The following is a 16,101-nucleotide window of genomic DNA, read 5'->3' on the forward strand; positions in this document are numbered from 1 at the left end:
TAAAAGAATAAATTTTAATATGACTTTGAATGATGGCTGTATCTAACTTTATCCTGAAGACACTTTTAGCATCCACAATGCCTAGAGAAACACAAGTTTTTATCCTGTTGGGAAGGCAGCTTTTAATTCAAGGAGAGGCCTTCAAAGTAATCATGTGCAATCATCCACGCAAGCATGAGTTCAGACTCTGCCATGGAGACATCTGCGGTTCACAAAGATGTTTTACATGTTTTCAGGACAGATGAACACCTTAATGGATTGGAGTTTTAAACTTTTGGACTTGCCAAGTTGTTACACTCTGGAATTACATGCAGGTTCTGCCTCCATCTGACCATCTTTGCTGCTGAAGTGGCACACTGGTAGTCAGACTTTCATATCCAAAGGGTATTTTCAGTCAGTTTTAAACACTCGTGGTCAAACTGTAAGCAACATCCCTCCCTCTTCAAATCCCTTACAGGCAAGCTTGTCTTCAAAGCAGGGGTCATTCTGCAGCTCTGATGACATAAGCACATGCCTGATAGTGCACTCTGATACAACGAACTGAAACCCAAATCTTCAAGACACCAAACAGTGTCAGTATGCTCACTACACTGACAATTTACAGGCTAATTTACAGACGACTGTAGTCACTAGCAGAGCAGAGAATGAATTGTGATCTTCCATATGATGCTCAGGATTGCTATGAAATTTTTATAGCCCACTTGCCTTTTATTTGAAAATTATTTTTAAATGTGATTTTTTTATGCAATTGTTTCTTCATGCATGCTAGTAATTAATTTATGTTGCCTAAGATGTCCCTAACATGGTAGATAAGGTAGACCTCACTGCAATTCATAGGGTGAGCTGATTTACCTCAAGGATGCATTCACACACACACACACAAATATTTTGCTACACTTTAGAAGACTTCTGAGGTCATAATCAGTGCTCCTAACTCTTCCTCCTGACTTCAGCCAATTCTGCCCAACATTTGGAAGGATTCTTGAACTTCTGAGTAGACCCCCATGTCTTTATACACAGTGCAAAGCCACAGAAGAAGGCCTTGATACTTGGTGACGTCAAGGAGGCAGCAACACGAGTGAAAGAGCCACCTTCCTGCTTTCACCTCCGTCTCACTTTTGACATGGTGACACAACAGCCCACTGGGGAGGTGACAGGGAGGAGAGACATGCCAAGTTACAAAAGGTGACATTTTCCTTCCTCGGAATGACCTCCACAAACTAAAATAGCAACAAAGCACTTGCCAGTCCACACGTCATCTCTACGGCATGAAAGTGGCCAGGTCTCTGGATCACTTCCACACAGACACCTGTGATACTGGGAAATGTGCACATGACATAAACATCTGCAGTGTGTGTTTAGCTCATGCAGCTTACTGTGCATCAACTCCCTTCTATGGCTGCACTCAACAGCTCTCCAGCTCCTACAGAAGTCTGGATTATTGTGTGTTTTTCCATCCTTTTCTGTGTACGTAGTGCTGTATTTCTTCTTCCATCTCTCACACGCTCAGTCTTCTACCCCCCTTTTATCCTGTTTTATATGCCAAACTCTGTTACCCATTTTTTGCCCACAAATCTGACTTACTTAAATTTCTGATCCCTGAAAGATCTCTCATTTCATTCCCTATTAACCTCACCAATAGCCTCTTCTCCTTGATAAAACTTTTCCTTTTTTCTACTCACACATGGGGCTGGAATTGATTGCCCTTTTATGGCCCACAGCTCCTGAACGCTTTGAGGGAGAGGAGGGCAAGAACCACCCTCTCTGGCATGGACAGGCTCTTGGTACATCACACTCTCTCTCCACAGGAGCTTCTTGACAGATATTTCTCCAGCAGAGTCACAAAGCAGGCTGACAATAGCTTTCCTTGGTTGTGCAGGAGATGCTTTGATGGTAATTGACTCTTCCCCAGGCAGAATATCAAAGTGTGAACGAAGGCTTCCCCCGGAATGTGGATTTGGTTGCATGAGCTAGAACAATAGTGAGGCTAGACAGGCTTTATAATGGCTTCCATTTTAACTTCTGCCTTGATTCTTTAGAGCTGGCTGTCACTTGGCATTACTACTGTGCTTGCTGACCAGAGATACGTTTGTTTTCTTGTATTCCCTGCTTTTGTGAAGCTATATTCTCCATGGATGCCTCTAATACCTCTACTGCAAGCTCTCTGGGACAGGATGATTCTCCCACCATGTGTGCAGCCCAGGACAGCAGAGGCCAGAGCATCTTCAAGGCTCTTTTAATATACAGCATCAAACCATCAGGTCTGGTCTCAGAACAAGAACGGTTCAATTGGCAGGAAATCAGACCTTTCCTCCCTCCCTGGAGCCTGCCTACTGCCTGGAATCAGGTAGTGCAAAACAGCAAGACGGGCAGGAAGTGTGCAAGGAAGGAGCTGAAACGGTGCCCAAGTGAATGGAAAGTATCCAGATGGCTGTGGTAACTCACACGATGGGAGTCAAATCAAAACAAACTGAAAACAAAACCATATGCCATGTACCCTTCACTCCCTTGCTCTTTTTCTCCCTCTGCCTTCCTGGCTGTTGCCCCAGGTCTTTTCATCAGTATGGATAATAGTATGTTACTAAATTATGTGTATGTCATGAATAACAATAACCCCTCTTTTACATTAGAGATTATGGATTACTATTATTCATGCAACAACGAATGTAATACAAAACACAAAATTATACTCATGTAAGGGTCCAAGAAGTGTAAGGGTCTACAAGGGAAGTAGTATTTCCTCATTAAATCCTTCTTTTTACCTGGTACGCTGCATACTTATAAAAGAGAATATTAACTTTACATGTCTATGTTGCTATATGCTATAGAAATATCTACTCACAACCTGCTTGTATCTCAGGGGGAGTATTCAAAAGCATCATGGCAGTGGCAGCATCAATGTCAGGATCTGGAAAAATCAATCAATAAATACATTATTTACAACTGGGCTAATCTTTTTGCCCCCGCTGCTAAACTGTAGGTTCAATCGAATTTCTTCAGTGAGACGGTGTAAGAGCTCATTATTCAGATGGCTCTTTGATCCCACACTGTATTCACCCCCAAACTTGCATGTAATTTCTGTACTGCCACTAAGCAGAGCACAGTGAGGAATGTCACCAAACCATCCAAGTGTGTGCATGATAGTACGTTAGCCTCTGTTTGCCTCACAAATTTGCTATTTAATTTTGTGAAGAGCATTTAGATTTCAGTACAAAGGATCTGTGAAAGCAGGTGCAACATCACAATCTGGAATCAGCACACTGGCATGAGCAAACAGGATAGTGGGAAAGCATATGGAAACACCTACACCTGAGCAAGTAGAGAAGATGATGTTTGGTCTTTTTGATTTGTCAGAAAGGATTTCAGCCGTGTTTGAGAAAATACTGGGAATGAAACTACATTTTAGGGAAAAGTGAAGGGACGATTTCATCAAAGCATCAGCTTACTGGCATCCTCATCCATTGTCACTTTAATATAAGCAAAAATCATCAGCCGGCTGCTGTTATTCTTGAATTGGTTTCTGAATTCATACCAACAATCAGTTGACAGATGGTAAGTTATAGAGATAGAACAAAATATGATCCTTTTACAACTATATTCACTTGCTCCACACACAGCAGCACGGCTGCTATGGAAATGCAGGTAGCTATGACAACAGTAAACAACCCAAGAACGGCCACTGAATAAGCTGAAAAGAACATCTGCCCCAGCAAAGCGTCCCAGCTGCCCCGGGGCGCAACTCGCTAATCGCGAGGTGATGCCGTGTGACAGAGAAAGCCGCCTATGCCATGTCCGAATAAATGAAGTGTGCAATTGAAGCAGACATAAAAACGCACACCCTTGCCGACTGCTGCCTCTGTGCTGCTAAACAGAATTACTAATGAGTACGGGTTTGTTGTTTTTATTTTTTTTCAGCTTGTCACTGTTTATACTAAATTACATACCAAAAAATTCAATTTACTGCTAATAGCTTCATGGCACTTTATTTTGGCTATTATGTCAGAACATTAGTTTTCACTGTTAGAAAAATTTATATTTTGTAAATCTATATATTCCAAAGCTATTTCCAGGAGAGTCGTGTGATGAAGAGTAAAGCCCTGCGAGTTATTAACAATACAAACACCACTGGGAAGATTTTAACCATTAAGAATATGAGGGGATTTTTTATTAGGTTAAGTATGTACTACTTTTCTGTGAAAATGCAGATGGAAATACAATCGTAATATGACTACTCTATTATTTAATTGCTAAAGCAGTAAACATCAACAATGTAGTAAGCAGAGAACTGCAGTCAGAGTAAGAGTAGAACAAATCAGTATAAAAGGTGCCCGCATACTGAAAAGCAGATGCCTGTGTCCTGGGCAGATGAGCATATTCTTTTCCAAAAGCCACCAGCAGACTTCTCAGAAAAGCAGCTTTACCCACTTATGTCCATTTTCAACTCTGAAGATACATCAAAAGCAGTATTCCAGATGTAAGCATCTATGCTGAAAATGCCACTCCCAAAGAGTTTTAACTCCTGAGCATGCCATTTTGCAGCACTGGGTCCAGACACTGCACAGACCGCACAGCAAAAGAGTTTCCCTTTAGTCAAACTGAAGAGGGATAACCTACCTAAATTAAAAAGAAAGGGGGGAAAGAAAAAGGAAAACAAAGAAGCCCAAGAAAGTGAAGTCAAACTAAACCAGAATTCTTCCACCTCTTACATACCATAAAATCAGAAGATTGTTAGAAGTTGTATCTACTGTATCATAATTTGTATAGCCTGCTTCAGCATCTGCTTACAGGCTGTTCCTAAATTGCATTTTCTTGTTTTACTTTAAATGAAGTCCCACTACCGGATAACACTGTAGCATAACATTAATTTTGCCGTTGAAAGAATAAAAGGACACAACCAGAAAAAATACATTTCCTACTGTCTTTGGCTTTTGTTTGTGTAACGAACTCAGCATTCTGATATAAAAGAATCATCGAATGATGCAACTAGTTTATCTTGATAGTTGTATTCTTAGCATTCACACTGATGGCACCACCATGGTTTCGTAATGACTTCATGACACTAATATAAGCTGTTTACAACAGTCCATTGCATCCACAGCAGCTGTTTTCCAAAGCTCAACTATGATTCAAGCACATCCACACCTGCCATGGGACCTAGCTCTGTTTATAGTGGTATGCTCTTGAGGATACCAGACAGCTATTCCATAAAGCCTCTCAGAGGCTTTAGGTAAGAGGGCTTGGAGAAACATATCGTGCTGGCACTGGCAGGATGCAAGACAATGTGTTTTGGGCCATCTCTCTGCAGACAAAGAGAAAGGAGGGACTGGTTGCACAGGAGGCCTCATCCAGATCAGAGAACGAGCATGTCATATTTGCTCAAGGAAGAAACCTGCGTGGTACCTGCGAGGCACCAGCTGAAGATGAGGGCTGAGGCCAAAGACAAGGACTGTGGTTGAAGACAAAGGCTGAGGCCAGCCACAGCACTCCGCAGCAAAAGACCAAATGAAGCGGTGCAGAAGTAGTGTCTGAGGGTACAACAAAAGGACAGATCATTCTCACCCTGGGTTATGCTTGTAATTCGCAGGTGCGATTCTGAGAAAGATGTCAAGAAGAGTGAAGACATAATCAGGAGCAGCAGCATGGAAGGAAGGTGAAAGCCCTTCCTCAACCGGCTGCTTCCAGCTCAGACTCCTGCTTCCCACCAGTGCCCCCATGCTGATGATCACTTCCCTACAGATGGGTCTTCATTAAGTACCTTCCACACAGATCCTCCTATATCCAGTAGCCAGGCCTGATCTTGTGTGGCAGCCTGACCGGCACAGTGACAGGGTTTTCTTCTACTCACCTGTCCCCATTTTGGAAGCTTGTGGATTTCAAAGCTGACATCTTTACCCACAAACACCTGAAGTGTTTGTGATCATCGTTAAGGCTTTTGAAGTTATTAACAGTGGGTGGTTAGTGAAAAATGATTGCAGGAACATCTTCCCCTAGGAAACCAGGTTAAAAATAACTACAAAGTTTTGGAGCTAAGAAATTTAAATAAATATTTTAATGGATGCACTTTGGTTTCTTTTTGCTAATTAAAATAAGTGGAGAGTTGACTTGGTACACAAACGGCATTTTCATTTTTTTGCTAGTGGAAAATAGAAGGGGCCCAACTTTCCCAGTGAAACAGGAGAGTAAGGAACAAAAAAGAGCGAAGACTGGGGATGTTGTACGAAGAAGGAAGAATCAAAGTTATAAGCTTGACACATCAGATAGTGACAAAAAGATAGTGACAAAAAATTGCCAGCAGCCACATCCTCCCTAACAGACAACAGCTGCCTATTTACTCAGCACTTCACACTCCAACCTGAAGTTTAACTGCTTGGCCCCCTACCCACCAAGTGCCATTTGCAGACTATCAGAAAGGACCTGGAAGAAACCTTAACCACTTACATGAACTCATAAGCATGAAAGCATGCATCCCAAGGCAGTTCAAAGCCAACATGTTACAGGAACTCCAATACCACTGTAGTACCTCCATCAGCAGCGGAAGCCTAGTACTATTTTTGCTAGCACTGCTTTCAAAGACAAAACTTCCTTTGAAGAAGACAACATCAAAAAAAGGGTAAGTCACAAACCTCATAGCAAGTCTGTTTGCTGCATTTCAGATACAAGGCTCTATTCAGCAAAGTGCTTTAAAGTGAACACCAAACTTGTAAACAACATGCAGTTCTTTCACTGGGGAACTAACCTACAATTTATCATTTTGTGAAATTATGATTAAGTCCTTATTGTCAAGATGTGTTTTGAGCCAAATTTTGCTCTACATATTACCTAAAAAGATTAGAATCTATTCTGGATAGACAAGTAAGTGGCAAAACAGTAGGCATGAGTTATTTTGGCATGAGGTTATATACAAACATTAAGCAACACATCGGATAGCCCTTGGGTAACAGATTGTTTACTTTAGAATAGGCAAAAAGTAATTAAAAACAAATAGCGTACCTGAGAAAGCTGGATGTGACAGCTAACCATTTATGTTTGTGATCTCTGGTTTGAGCTCGTTTTACAGAGAGAGGAAGTGTTTTATAATATTTATTTCCATTATTTTGGTATTACTTCAAACTTTTATCTGATTTCATTGAATCCTGCAAATCCAGCCCCTTCCAAGTAAGCCATAATAAAAACTAGAGCAACACAGTCCCTCCTGATTTTGCTACAGGGTATTTACTTCTATAGCAACACTGCATGGTTTTGAAGAAAATAGTAGTTTAGGCAATTCAAACCAACCATGGCCTGAATTTTCAAGCACAGATGCCTACAGAGAAGCACTTAAGATGCATTTTTAGGTACTACTAAAATGTTACTGCCAACTGATGTAAAAAATGCCATTAGTAAACAAACTGCACCATCTGTACACCACAACCATGGCCATGCTATCTCATCAGGAAGGAATTTATAAGATCTTCTTTTAATTTAAAGTTACTACATGTAAACCAGAACTATTTTTTGTATGGAATTTTACTTCACCATCCAGTGTTTTAGCTTTCAACCTCTTCTGCTTCTGCATCAGCATCCTCCACTGTTTTTCTCCATTCAAATCCACTACTCTAGCTGGGATGCACAATAATTAGTGCCACTCTGTTCAGAAGATAAAAGTCTTGTTTACTCCTTTTCTATGGGATCAGTCTCTATACTTCCTGCCTCAACTCTTAGCACAGCCCACTCCCATATATTTTTTTAATGGTCTGATTCTTTGATATTTTCAGTTTTCACCAGCAGCAAATGTTGCAAAAGCAATGCTGCCTTCCACCTTTTACCTTCAGGCTTATTAAACTGCAAGAGAGCAAATATCAGCTTGTCTCTGTTTAACTTGTCTGTTAATAGATGCGCCTATTTCTTTCCCAGATCATGATGGTTAACCTTGGTCTGCGTCAGTCTAGGTCAAAGACATGAAGAATGACTAATAGGGTGAAAGCTTTTTTATTTTTATTTCTTTTGCCTAACAACAAAGTAAGAATATAGTTATTTAAATAAAATTGCAATGTGCAGGATAAAAGAAAATACCTGAAGAGAACTGCAAATACTGTAACTCGGTAAAACTCCTTGGTGTGGGATGTCATAGAGTCCACTTCTGAAATATTTAAATAAGGTTGAGTAAAGCTCCTAAAATTAGCAGAGTACCTGTGGTAGTGTACTGTAAACCGACAGAAATCAGAACCAAGATCTTGGGAGGAAACATGAAATTATATTTATGTAACAGTGCATGAAAAGACCAAGAATAGGAATTTTGAAAGCTTAGTATAGAGGCCAGGAGGAAGTTATTTCACTAGTAATACAAAACTGGACTGGCAGGCACAGTGGTTCTCCCACTCCTTTGAAAGGATCTAGCATGAGACACAGAAGAAGGAAGGTACGGGTCTAAACGAATCATTAAGTTTTCCTCTTTTTAAGTTCACTTCTGGCACTGCCAAGCAAGCTACTGCACAAAGGAATCTGAGGAAACAGATACAGTCAAATTCTAAACGATGCTGAGTATTTGAAACAAAACCCTTCTTCCTGCTCCTCTGTTTTATTAAATTTTTATCATCACAGATGTAGACATACAATTTCCGTTTCCTAACAATATCATTTTATCAGCTGAAAAGCTGTGTAAGCAAACAGTTATGACATATATTCTTGTTAAAAATATTAGTTTTAATAAAAAGAAGGGTAGAAGAAAGAGTTAAAGTCTTACACATGTCCAAATTCACAGAAAGGTTCATCTATCACTTGGAAAGCTGTATGAAACCAAAACATACCATCATAACTTCATCTCAGCAGTAAAGATTAAGATCAATTAACTGTTTAAAAGAAAGACTAACAACACTGATACATATTTTACCAGTGCAAGATAAAAATCTTTTAAGAGACAGATGACTAAAGAGGTATCAGATATACACCCTCTATATAAAAACAGCACATTACAATACATACTCTGTTCAAAAACAGGAGAGATGCTCGCTTTGTTTTTATTTGTTTAATTTTAAAATATTTTTTCCTTTTGTTGTGTGTTACTGCCAGCTTATTTTTCTATGTTGAAGGATGTGAAAGTAAAATTTACCCATTGCAAAGGCAACAGTAAAGTCTTATTTGACTCCATCCAGCCTGCGCAGCTTGTGGTACTGAACAGAAAGCACTGGATGGAGAAAGCACTAACCATGAGCCTAGCAGAGCACAGAAGGGAAACAATTTGCTTTTCCATCATGTACTTACCTAATTCGTGATCAGGAATTTCAACCATCTTCTTAACTGACTGCTGCAGCCTCAGCTTCTACACTGGAACATGGGATTATGAGGGCTTTAACTCCTTGCAGCCATGCAGTTTGCACACACATTTTTTTCATCAAAGGAGACACACACAATCCCAGTTATACAGATACATACTATCTCTAACTGGGACATCAAGGTTACCAATGCTCAAGCTTTCATAAGGTCCCTGTTGCTAACAATGATTCTTCCTTCCAGTAAAGCTGGAGGACAGATGGCAGAAAGAAGTCCTCTGTAAGACTCAGATCATTTAAGACCAAATAAACCATACCTTATTATGCCAGACAAGTGTTTCTTTTAAGCACCCATTTCCCTCTCATGCTATTTCAAAATACAATTGTGTCCATCTCAAACCAGCCACAGACCTTGAGAACTGCACATGCAGAACTTTAAGCCCAGCAAGCACAGAGTACGCTGGCTGGAAAAGAAACGCCATTTCTTGCACAGCTTGAGTGACCCTAGGGGAAATACTTGCATTTCCTCCTTCTTTCAGCCAGCAGCAGAAAAAGGTGGCTGTTATGAACTTCACTGCAAGGCATGTCCTCAGGGGGCCTTCACCTCAGCATCCTACCTACCAGAATCATGATGGCACAACCCATGGTATGACAGCAGGAGAAGGTTAGGAAAGGCAGATAAAAATTCCACATGGGATTCAGGATTCAGTGAGCAAAATATCAAATAAATAAGATAACAGTGAGAAAGGCATTTCAGTGATTTGAAAGAAAAAAAAAATGCTACTAATAATGAGGAAAGGAGTCAGGCGTACCACACTATTAGGGAAAGGACTGAACATATTGTAACTAGGGAGCCAAATGCACCAAAAACAACAGCAAAAAAGGTGAACAAAAAACCCAACAGCTAAAATAGCTGTGTGCTAATAAAGCAGGCAGACTGACATAATAAAAGAGGATCTCCAGGTACTAGTGTTATTACAGGAGAATTCACAAACAGAGTGGAATAGCAATTACTACTGAAACAGGTGTCAAAAGGTCTGTGCTTTTCAAGGAAAAGAAATGCAGGTTTTATACGATAGGATACTGTCATGCAATAATGAAATAGCAGACTTCTGAAATAAAGAAAAGAGAAGAAAACAGAAAATGTTTAGATTAAAATCATGCTGTGAAAAGATGGTCAAAGAAGTACTCTAAGAGGGTGACACTGCATCTGCTCTTGACTTCCTGCACCAGATCTATATGTGGATAGAGCACTGCATCATTAAAGAAATGGGAATTATGTCAACACAAGAGAGGTGCTTTCCAGTATGGAGTAGAGAACAAATGTTATTAGCAACGGAAAGGCCAGTTATTCCTGGATGTGACAGCTGACAAGTTTCTTTATTCACGTTGCTAAATGAACAAGAATAGATTCTTTTCTGCTCTTTTTTCTAAGGTAATGAGGACAACTTTGGAACAAGGGACCACTAATTGATTCCGCTTAGAAAGTCGGAAGAATAACAGCAAGCCTAATTTTGCTTTAGATCTATGATTTCAAAAGACAAAGTTTTGATGAACAGAATGGTTTCTCTGGAAACTTGGTAAGACACAGTGGCTGAGGAATCCTAAACTTCATCATGGAGGAGATGCGCAGTTTCTGTAGGTCAGTGGGTAAAGACCTCACTCAAACCTGCACCCTGAGAAAAGCTGGAAAGATTCACTTATTCATTCAAAAGAAAAAGCCAGACAACTGACAGACTTGGAAACCTACTTCAGGAGACAAAATGGAGAGCTCAGTTCTCCATCTGCACAAACCCATGGAACCACCAGGACGATGTTTGACATTCCCAGGACCAGACCTTGCACTTACTTAATGACAAAACCAACTTGCAAAATGCTGACCAGCAAAGCTACGAACACACAGCACCCAGGCCTATCAGCTTCCAGTGCATGATGACCCCCATGCTGCTGAACTGTGGTGGGATGCCTGAACCTACGTGGCCATCTGCACCTGGAGGAGAACAGTGACAAGTGGCGCCTCACATCTGAAAGACAATGCAATCCTGCCAGTTCGCAGTGGTGATGCAAGCTCAGAGCTATCATATACAGCCAGTCTAAGTTCTGTGGCAGCTGCCTTAGGCATCTAAGCATGACATCTGGTACAACGAAGAAGATTAGGCCTCTGGCAACTTCCAGTCACAGCACCTCAACCGTGACACGATGAAGGAAAGCCAGTGAGAAAGCTGCGTGAGATCTGGCTTGCAGGCAATCTCACCTCTCCCACTGCACACTTATTCCTGCAAATAAACTTCTGCTCAGACTCTTGCCTTCTCTCTTCTGCTCTCCTCTGCAGGGCAGTGGAGCTGGTGCAGGCAGGAGGTGCTGCCAGCAGGATCAGCCTCGTATGCAGGGAATGTGGGGAAACAGGTGAGGCTCAATGCCCTGCAGCTTATGTAAGTCTGTGCAGAGGGGCTTCTTAGAGAATCTAGGAAAGGCGAGGAAAGTTTGCAGCAAGCCCAGGAGCTCCCTCCCAGGTGTATGCTGTGTAGTCCTGGATGAAAAGGTGTGGATGCAGCAGAGCAGCCAGAATTGCTACCAGAAGTATGTTTAAAAAAAGCTTGTAACAATAAGCACAACCAAAAAGCGGGTACAGACAGGTGGCCATGCAGTCAGCCCGGGCTCAGCTCCATACTACACAGTCATGAACCCAGCACAGGCTTGCCCTCTACCTCTAGATTAGTTGTCTCTTCTTTCCAGGGAGAAAGAGAGGATAAATGGATGTTCGTGTTAATTCTTGAGAAGCATCACACCTTAGAGAATGGATCACTTTCTGCTTGTAGAATTATGTTCAGGACAAACATACTACAAATAAAGCAAATAAAAGCCAGTACTATTAAATCCTCTTCTTCCTCAGATTATGACCAATGAGCAGCCACTAGTGTGAATCAATCGATAAACAAATACATCAAATTACTGGTTTTAGAAAATAATTATTAAGCACATGGGAAACCCAGATGGGGTAACTCTTTCTCCCTTGTGAATCTTCCTAAGTGTGTTCCCATTAAAGACCAACAGGACTAGATACAAGCTTACCCAACCACACTGAAGCAGATTAAAGCCTATTTTCCATTAGAGCATTTGCCAATCAATATTTTGCATTGCTGTCAGCCAGTCCCAGCCCGTACATGCAGACGCTGAAGACCCGCAGAGGTCCCTGCATGATCCTGAGCGCTCTCAGTGGGCAACAGTGTTCAGCATGGCTACCACAGGCTGCCCTTCTGCTCCTCAGAAGCAGATCAAAGGAGGGGGGAAGGCAGCCCTGGAAGCACCACCATCCTCCAACAGGACTGCTTCCACTCTTCCTACACTGCTTGTTCTTCTAAAACTCTTCCATTTTGAAATAAAGAAAATAAGAGAAGTGCGGGAATCTAGTGTTTAGGACCTCCCAGTGTTTTAGGCTGGAGAGTGACCGAAGGAGGCTGAGGGAAGAAATGCAGGCCAATGGGAAGACAATGCAGGAAACAACATAATTTTTGAAGAACTAATATCATGAAACCTGAAAACAAAAGATAGCCTTTGAAGATCTTGACATTCCCACTGTTGCAATATGATGTAATATAACCAATGAATTAGCATAATTACTGTCTAACTCCAACAATTAACATTCTGAGACCATATTAGCCTTTTTTTTAAGCTCCTACTGAAAGCAACACATTGAACATAGGTTTTGGCTGAACTCTGAAGAGACTTTAAGAGTGAAATTAGTCAGCCTTAGGCAAGGGCTTTAACTTATCTTAAACAGCATACACCATAATAGGATTTAAAACAAGTGCAACATATTTTGTTTAGACTAATCACAACAGCTTAGTTTTAGTACTACACGGAAGAGATTTTGTAGAAGATGCATGTATAACCTTAAAAAACGATACACTTGCTCCTGCTTATTTTCTTGAATTCAGTTGCATATGCATCTTATATCTTCCAGAAAACAATCTGCAGATGCTAAGATCCAGTACCATTCATGCTCTACAGTATCAAATATGTAAGTTAAATATTGGCTTTGCTGGATTTTTTTACTTAAATGTTTCAAAAACAAAGGAAATATGAAATGCCATGAACCAAAATGCGGTGAGAGCAGAATTCACTTGAGTCAACTGAGAGAGACCAAAGGCAAGGCTCTGCAGTTAAGTCTCATTTTAGAGACCTCAAGGATATTTCCAACAGGCCAAACTGCTATCAAGGAGCTCCTTTCTAGCCAAAAGAAACAACTGTTATTAGTAACAATAAATAAATAAGAAAATATCATTTAATTATATGATTACCCATTACCTTTTTAATTAAAAACAGTGAAGGGGAGGCACAGGAGCCTACTTCCACCAGCCTCTGATTTGAATGGCCCTGCTCAAACCCCTCAGACTTTCTGAACTGCTACTGCCTGACAGGCAAAGTTGGAGGATGAGCAGTGGGCAGAAAACAACAGGAAGTCCTTTCAAACTCTTTCAAATCTTCAACTGAAAGGCATAAAGTACCTACTTTACAAAATGGAGCGCCGTGAACAGGGAACTGAACTGACCACACGCACTGTCTTCACCTGAAAGAAGTTGCTGGATGTTTAAAAAATCACCTGGAATGAAGCTTTATCCAGATAGCAGTGAGAGCTGTGGCTGTAATCCAGGAAGGCGCTCAGATGGGTACACAAGCCAAGAAGGAGCAGTCCCCACGGAAGAAGACTGCAGTACCAGTATCCTGCAGGGCTGAACCTGGGACTGAAACAGCTGGACAGCTTAACTACAGCTCAGGACTGTTTTGTAAAGTATTAGTGCTTCATTAACAAGAATCACAAGTGTGTTTTGCACCACTCTCATGAGAATACAGCAAGGCTGGAGAGGAAACAGCCAATTAAATCATCCTAGGTCTTGTTTCCTCTGCAGCTGTACCGTGCAGTCCCGACCCATGCTGGAAGAATGGCCGATGCTCCAGCATGGTGGGCAAAACGATGAAAGCTGCTACAAAGAAAGAGACAGCTTGCTGTTAGCAAATATGAAGGCTTCTTGTCCATATTACTCTCATAATGAAATAAGAAAATGACCCATCTTTCTTTCTGTACTCCAAAATTCCAGTAGATTTCAGTGAGGCATGGTAAAACGATTTCAGCCATGAATTTCTGTAACGCCAGTCAGTACAGCACACAAGTACCTCTTGTCTTTTAAAGAGTCCTTAATGTACATACAGGTAAACAGTTCACAGTAACATTGACACATTAACTTAAATTTACTAACATGATCCGTGTGTTTGTGAAAGCAAAGCACCATCTGTCTGAGGAACAAATCTTAATAAAGTTTGGCAATTATACTGATTAAATCCAAAGAAAATTGAGTTAAGTCATCTTGCCACAATCCCCATCTCTCTCTCTTAACACCAACCAATACTGATCACCTGCCCTCTCAAGGGAGAGACACATGGACTAGCAACCACTCTATCAGGCCCTTTGACTCTTCCACAACAAGATGGAAATTTTCTGTACATCCCAGCGTCTTGTAGAAGACTGCTCTCTCAACTCTTCACCCTCCTGTTTCTCCTCCTTCTGTGTCCAGTAGGGGGTAGGAAAATCTCAAAGTATACTGTTGGTGGCCCTCAAAAAAAGAGCAAACTCAAAAAGAAAAAAGCTTCTCTTCAGTTTTCATTGTAACTCCATCCTTTATAAGCAAACATCTGTCTCGCATACAGTCAAGAACAGAACTGAAAATCTTACAGCAATTCTCTTTATTCCACTAGCACAGACCTGATGCATGGTTTAAAAACCACTACTCGTAAATCTACTGCAAAATTTCATCTGGTACAAGAAACAAGCTGAAGGGATGCATTATGGTCCTTGTAGAGCCTTAGTTACAAAAGCCACTAATATCCTCACACTGGTAATACACTAATGAAATATTTTATGGAAAACTGTCAGTGAAATTCTAGTAGAATTAGAGACCTGATAGTCATAGGACTCCACAGTGTAAGAAACCAAGTGCCAGATTTTACCAAGTGCTAGTGTTATAACAGAAAACAGTATGATGCCTTAACATGGCTGGAGAGAAGTTGTATTTCTCATTTGTTTCAGGAGACCAGTGTCAGATTAAACATCACCATCATTGGACCTGATGTCAGCTGGAAGAGCCTCCCTTCACAGGAATGCAGCTAAACAGCTGCCTTAATTTCAGTTTCAGGGCAAAATATTGGGAAACACATTCAACGTTTGTTTTCATGCCATTACTGGATATTTTATCAGAAGTATGATAATGCATTTACAATGTTACAAAGAGTTCATTTATAAAGTTAGTTACAGAAGTGGGAACACTTCCTTTCCAACTCCTCTTTTATCAGCCAGCAACATCAAATCTCATTTGGCCCTAGAGCATGATAATGTAACACAGCTTGCTGAGGCTTTTTAATGATGGGACTGGTTTGAGATTGCTAGGAAGGATGCTGATGAGTATTAACTATGATGTGTGTCATTTTGTATCTCAGGATAATCCTACAGTCCTAGCATTACAATAGCAGAATGCCTCTCAAGAATTTAAACACAGAGTTTCTGATTTAATTCTCTCTTTTCTTTCCAAACTTTCAGCGTAAGTAGTTTAAGGGTATATGGGTACACCAAAAACAAATCAAAACAAAAACCAAGATGCACCTAAACGGTATTGGAAAAATGTGCAAAAGGTAGAGAGATGAATTTTGTAGCAAAGCCTCTGGTAACACCATGGCTGTGCTTTTATGGTCCTCAAAGTTAAGGCAACAACTGAATGTAATTGCTGAAGAAGGTCACAGCTTTCCAGGGGCAGAACTGCAGGAAACCTCCAGGAAGGCTGTGACCAGGCTTTCCAGGCTG

The 16,101-nt window shown here is 40.9% G+C and overlaps 1 protein-coding gene across 6 annotated transcripts in view; it reads right to left on the reverse strand.

Moving 5' to 3' along the window:
• The window catches only part of FOXN3 (forkhead box N3), a 186,608-nt gene that overhangs the window by 25,359 nt on the left and 145,148 nt on the right, over nt 1-16,101 (reverse strand). For 4 of the 6 annotated variants that reach the window (XM_021403778.1, XM_021403779.1, XM_021403781.1 and 1 more), the window contains exon 5: nt 2,843-2,908. The exons of 1 other annotated variant lie outside the window; for it this stretch is intronic. In XM_021403778.1, coding sequence (XP_021259453.1) covers nt 2,843-2,908 — 66 coding nt within the window. The remainder of the gene's footprint in view (nt 1-2,842; nt 2,909-16,101) is intronic. One more of the 6 variants, XM_021403783.1, reaches the window with a different exon arrangement.

This window comes from Numida meleagris, chromosome 6, assembly GCF_002078875.1.
Source record: "Numida meleagris isolate 19003 breed g44 Domestic line chromosome 6, NumMel1.0, whole genome shotgun sequence".
NCBI classification, from domain to species: Eukaryota; Metazoa; Chordata; class Aves; order Galliformes; family Numididae; genus Numida; species Numida meleagris.